At 48.3% G+C, this 6,502-nt stretch overlaps 1 protein-coding gene across 1 annotated transcript in view; it reads right to left on the reverse strand.

The window, feature by feature from the left end:
- VIPR2 (vasoactive intestinal peptide receptor 2) overlaps positions 1-5,678 on the reverse strand; it is a 100,683-nt gene extending 95,005 nt beyond the window's left edge. Inside the window, exon 1 of the mRNA XM_034760024.1 lies at positions 5,413-5,678. Coding sequence (XP_034615915.1) covers positions 5,413-5,463 — 51 coding nt within the window. The 5' untranslated portion in view covers positions 5,464-5,678. The remainder of the gene's footprint in view (positions 1-5,412) is intronic.
- Between the last annotated feature and the right edge of the window lie 824 nt (positions 5,679-6,502).

Here is a 6,502-nt window from a genome sequence, read left to right on the forward strand (position 1 = left end):
CTCCCCTTGTCAGCAAAGATTTAATAATAGTGTCCTGTAATGAGGTCTAATTTACAAAACACCATTACTTTTGCATAATATTAGAACATCAGTTAGTATACTATGAAATATTATAAATAAGTGAGAGGCAGGATGGGCTTGGGTTTAAGGCAGTGGCGTGGATCAGGAGATCTAGGTTCAAGTCTTGGTTGTGCTGCAGATTTCCTGTTTGACCTTGGGCAAGTCAATTAAGACCAGATTTTCAGGAGTCAGAGCACTGGATATTCTATACAATCTGGCCATAGCATCACAGTGGAAGTTCATGAGTGTTAAGCACTTCTGAAAACTTGACCCTTGTTCTCTGAGCACCTCATAGACCTTGTCTACACAGCAATGTAAGCCTAGGATTAGTGGGATTCGAGTCAGCTGACCCATGTCAAGAAATCCTGGGCTTGAGCATCTACACTGCATTTTAACCCTAGGTTAAGGATTTTCTGACCCATACTGGAACCTAGAGCTCTGGCATCCACACTGCAGTGCAAAGACCCGACTCAAAGTAACCCTATCCCAGAGTGCCTTCCTCCCCCCAGTGTTGACACTCTAACTCTATGAATATGTTGCACTGTGGGAAAACTCTCATTCCCATGTGCACCTATTCTGAGGATAATTAGGATATCAGTCTCCATGGCTGTCAAACTATTAAAATGAAACTGCGATTCTTAATTATTTATAATGGGATGTTCAGTGAAGGTGGTTTTGTTTGGTTGTTTTTTTATCTATTTATTTTTGTCTGTTTTGAAGTTTGACATAAAATGTAGGTTTCAGAAGAAAAACAGAGACACACCCCAGCCTGCCTGCTTCTGGCTCAGAGCAGTGAAGTGCATCCCCCAGGGTTGGGGTGCAGTGTGCTCCAGCATCCTCGGGAATCTCTTATCCCTGCCCCTCCTGCACCATGGGAGGCAGGGATAAAGGATCCCCCGGAGGCTGTGCGGAAGTTTTGGGGTTGGTTCGCACTCACCACCCTCACAGTGCATATTGCCAGGGCACCTCTGCACACACAGCCCCGTGGTGAGCAGGGGGGAAGGGAAAGTGGAGCGGGGACCAAGTGACTGCCCTGCATGGAGAGGGAGGAGCCAGGGTCCTGGGGGTCATCCTCCCCCAGCCATGCTGAGCCGGTAGCTCTGCCGCTCCCCCTCCCTGCAAGGCAGCTGCTTAGTTCCTGCTCCACTCTCTGGCCCTTGCTCCCAGGCCCGCCCTGCCCTCCCTGGGGCTGAGTGTGCAGGAATGCCTGGGTGGATGTAAGAGCTGTGCTCTTGTGACCAGGAAGCAGCTGTCTTTACAAAAATCATCTTCTGATTGGTCTCCATTGAAAATCCTGCAGACTCTCTGGTAGTGTGCTAGCAGACAATGGGTTAATGCTGACCTGAGCGGCTGCCTTTGTAAAGGGAGGTGTGGCTTCTGTTTGCAATAGTGTGCAACGTATTGTACCACAGATTGTCCACTTAGAGAGGACTAAGGAAATTCCCCCAAGGAACTTGGATACATCTGGAGGACTTCCTGAACCCAAATCAAGCCTGGGCTGTGTGCATACAGGAAAGCAATCGGGCTCAAACTCAAGGTCCCAGTCTAACATGGGCTCGAACCCTTCAGCCCTGCAGGATCTTGGACCCTAGGTCTGAGCCCCAAGTTAACACAATTGGTATGTGGACACAAGGGGGGTTAGGCTTGAGCCCAGGCTCAAGCCTGGGCTTACATTGCTGCGTAGACATACCCTTTAAGGCCAGAAGGGACCACCATGATCATCTAGTCCAGAGGTCTCCAACCTTTTCGTGTGGCGGGCGCCGGACGACTAGCTGCTGAGGACCGTGGCTGCCAGACAAGCAGCCGCCGAAATGCCGCCGAGAAGTAGCATCATCAAGAGGCCTTGCCGCCAAAATGCCGCTGAAAATCAGTGGCATTTCGGCGGCAACACTTCTTGACGTTGCTGCTTCTCGGCGGCATTTCGACAGTTGCTTGTCCGGCAGCCAGTAGGCGTGCGCACATAGATACCGCGTTGGGGACCCCTGATCTAGTCTGACCTCCTGCACATTGCAGGCCACAGAACCTCACCCACCCATTCCTGGAATAGACCCCTAACCTCTGGCTGAGTTACCTGAGTCCTCAAATCATGATTTAAAGACTTCAAGTTACAGAGAATCCACTAGCTACACCTGTTTAAACCTGCAAGTGCCTGTGCCCCAGGCTGCAGAGGAAGGCGAAAAACCCCCGGTGTCTCTGCCAATTTGACCTGGTGGAAAATGCCTTCCCAACCCCAAATATGGCGATCAGTTAGACCCTGAGCATGTGGACAAGACCCACCCGCCAGGCACCTAGGAAAGAATTCTCTGTAGTAAATCAGAGCCTTCCCCATCTAGAGTCCCATCACCGGTCACTGGAGATATTTGCTGCTAGCAGTCGCAGATCGGCTACATGCCATTGTAGGCAGTCTCATCATACCATCCCCACCATAAACGTATCAAGCTCAGTCTTAAAGACAGTTAGGTTTTTTGCACCGATTACTGGCTGTTCCAGAACTTCACTCCTCTGATGGTTAGAAACATTTATCTAATTTCAAGATAAACTGACCGTCAATAAGTTTACATCCATTTGTTCTTGTGTCTACATTGGTGCTTAATTTAAATAACTGCTCCTATTCCCCGATATTTATCCCTCTGATATATTTATAGAAAGCAAGCATATCTCCCCTCAACTTCTTTTGGTTAGGCTAAACTAGCAAAGGTCTTTGAGTCTCTTTGCATAGGTTTTCCTGATCATCCTAGTAGTCCTTCTCTGCACCTGTTCTGGTTTGAATTCATCTGTCTTAAACATGGGAGACCGGAATTGCACACGGGATTCCAGATGAGGTCTCACCAGTACCTTGTATAATGGTACTAATACTTACCTGTCTCTACTGGAAATACCTTGCCTGATGCATCCTAGGATTGTATTAGCCTCAGTTTCCCATTTGTAAAATGGAAATGTTACTTCCTTTCTCCCACCTTTCCTCTATACTGTCTATTAAAATCATAAGCTCTTCAGAGCAGGCACTGTCTCTTACTCTGTATTTGCACAGTGCCAAGCACAATGGAGCCCTGATATAGGTTAGGGTTTCTAAGTGTAATAAATAAAATAATAATAATAAAAACCTGCAAGTATTATTATTTTATTATTACTAATTATCTGTATTTTAGTAGCACTCAAATGCCCAATCCGGATTAGGGCCCTAATGTACTAGGTGATGTATAAACCAATAGGAAGATATAGTCCGTGCCCCAGTAGCCAAGAAACTGTCAAAATAAATGAAGTATATTTTGTGATGTGTTATCCTGTTTTATAATGTCTTGATCTGCCAATCTGCAAAAATTCAGTAATCTGCAATATGCCTCCTACTCATTATTATTTATTATTAGTGCTAGTGTGAATTACAAATAACAATTTACTGGAGAACCACCAATGCAGAGTGTAAATCATACTGTAAACATTTTGGCAAAGAAACTTGTGAAAAAACAACTTCAATCACAGGATTGAAAGGATTGCGCAAACTGAGATTTAATAAAGATGGTTACTCCTTTGAGAAAATACAATTCTGTAGTACCCAAAGACTACAACTAATGCAATACTTCTTTTTCAAATGCCCACTGCATATAACAACATCCATTTTCTAATACAGGAACCAGTTTAATTCAGATGTACTTTATCAGAGTTTAAAAGTTTAGGGCCCAATCCTGTACATTACTGCTGATTGGTCTTTTAGGCTCTCTTTCCCACTGTTCTACCCAAGAATAGTTTACATAAGTAGTCAATATAGACCTGTGCTGTCATACACACTTAGCTGGACTGCTATAGTTTAGTGTCTGTCAGCATTCCCATTAATAAATCAATTTTTCCGGCACCTGAGATACAATCATTTTACCACAAAAATTTGCTTCTGGCAGCCATTTTGCATTTACCAAGTATGGCTTACCAAGTTTGGTGCACAATAGCCTGTGTTTTTAAATTTACAATGCAGAGAAGGTAACTGTTCTGTTGTTAGATGCTTTTGTGTGTCTCCATTTGAGCCATGAACTAGTTAATAAAATAATCAATAAACAACATAATTTTAGATTCAATTAAAACAAGGAAGGTTTTACAGCAACTAATTTCATAAGGATTTTTAGTGTCATTATTATTACATGCACAGTATAGAAGTTAGTTAAACAACATCATTTTTACCCTAATCAAACACTCTAGTGAGTAAAACTCTTTAGCCATAAATAATAACCACTTCCAAACTCTCCTCTGACAATACTCTAAGAACATCTCAAACCTCTGCTGGGACGGTTTCCCGTTTTCGTTTGAATCAGTTAAAAAAAGAAAAGACAAATATATACAAATAATATAAAGAGCCAAATTAGGCTCTCATTATATTAGTGTAAATAAAGGATAACTCCGTTTAAATAAATTACATTATTCTGGATTTACTTCGGTGCAAATGAGAGCAGACTTTGGCTCTGAGGTTTATTGAAACCCACAAGGGGAAGAGCGTTCAGATTAAGGGTTTTCACTACCCCAGTGTGCTAGATATTGCAGCACCTAAATCCCAAATGTCACTCACTGCCTTCTCTCCCTTGATGTGCACAAAGCGACATGTTAAAGATAAAAGGCTAGCCTTAACGTCGAGTGAATGACCTTGGCGAGTAAATACTCCAGCGGTGTAATTAATGCAGCATCAGCCCGATGATACATTTGGCCCCACTCCACATGTTCGCTAAGAGCTCGAGTCTCCTTCTCTGGAGTTAAGTGGGAGCAGAATCGGGACCCAGGTCTGTTTAATTTAACTACTGAGAGGGTTGAGTCATTTCTTTCTCCGTGAATAGCTTGGGCATTTCCAAGCGACACCCAAGCAAAGGGCTGCTGTAGCGCCTGCCCCGCGGTGCACCTGGCTGGGATGGGCACAACCCGCTCTATAATCACCGCGTTCACACTGGGCTTACACCGCTCGATCCTGTACAAGCGGGCGAGCGCCTTCACTGCACGAACCAACCACGCCCCACGCCTGCTCCTTTCCAGCTGAACCCAGGCGCGTGTTCTCCGCAAGTCAGGGGGTTACGAGACCCCCCGCTCTGTCCCGGGCAGAGCCTGGGGTCGCCCGCGCGGGTCACAAAGGACTTGCACCGCACGTGAAAGTCGCCGCCTGGCGCACACCGCGCGGCCGGAGCCCCCCGGGGACACGCGCTGCGGGCTGACTCTCAGCACGGGGATTGCGGGGCGAGGGCTCGCTCCTGCCCCGCGGCAGCAGCGCCCCGCCGGGGTGCCCGGCTGCGGCAGCCTCCCTTTGCCTCTGAACCGGGCACCTCTCCCCGCAGCCAGGAGCCCAGGGCCCCCGGGGGAGGCGGAGGCGAGCGGCGGACTTACCGGCCCCACGCTGCAGCAGGCGGCGAAGAGAAGGAGCAGCAGATTCCGCATCCCGAGGGCGCCCCGCGAAGCAGCACAGCGGGAGAGCGCTCCCGGGCCACACACATAGGGTCCGCGGGAGAGCCGCCCGCACACGTGGGCAGCCGGCCGGCACCTGCCCCGGCTGCTGCCTCTCAGCCAGTCACTCCCCGGGTCCCGTCCGGCTGCTCCTGCGCGGCCAACTTCCAGCCCAGACTGACACCACCTGCCTGCCCCGCTGCTGCTGCTCCGGGCGGCTCCTCCTCTAGGCTCTGGCTGGCTTCCCGCCTTCCCTCCCCGCCTCTGCCCTCCGGCCGCCGCTTCCTTTCCTTCCCTAGGAGGGGCAAGGCACCTGCCTCCTATGGCAACCGGCTCACCCCACAGCCCTCTGGGCCACCTACGGGGAGCATGGGCAACTACCTCCCCCCACAGCTCTGGGCCACCTATGGGGGACATGGGCAACCCGCTCCCCGCACAGCTCTGGGCCACCTATGGGGGGCATGGGCAACTACCTCTCCCCACAGCCCTGGGCCACCATGGGAGGTATGGGAAACCCCTCCTTCCACAGAGCCGAGGACCACCTATGGAGGGGGGGCATGGGCAACCCTGTCCCTGGGCTGCCTCTGGGGGACACAGAACCATAGAAATGTAGGACTGGAAGGGACCTCAATAAGTCATGTAGTCCAGTCCCCTGCTCTCAAAGCAGGACTAAGTAATAACTAGACCATTCCTGAAAGGTGTTTGTCAGCCTGTTCTTAAAAACCTCCACTGTTGGAGATTCCATAACATCTCTAGCTTAGGAAGTTTTTCCTAATGTCCAATCTAAACCTCCCTTGCTGCAATTTAAGCCCATTGCTTCTTCTCCTATCCTCAGAGGTTAAGAAGAACAATGTTCACCCCCTCCTTGTAATAACCTTTTATGTAATTGAAAACTGCTATGTCCACCCTCAATCTTCTCTTCTCCAGACTAAACAAACCCAATTTTTTAATCTTTCCTCATAGGTCATGTTTTTTTAATCATTTTTGTTACTTTTCTCTGGACTTTCTCCATTTGTCCACATCTTTATGTAAT

The sequence above is a fragment of the Trachemys scripta genome, chromosome 2 (assembly GCF_013100865.1).
Source record: "Trachemys scripta elegans isolate TJP31775 chromosome 2, CAS_Tse_1.0, whole genome shotgun sequence".
Lineage (NCBI taxonomy): Eukaryota > Metazoa > Chordata > Testudines > Emydidae > Trachemys > Trachemys scripta.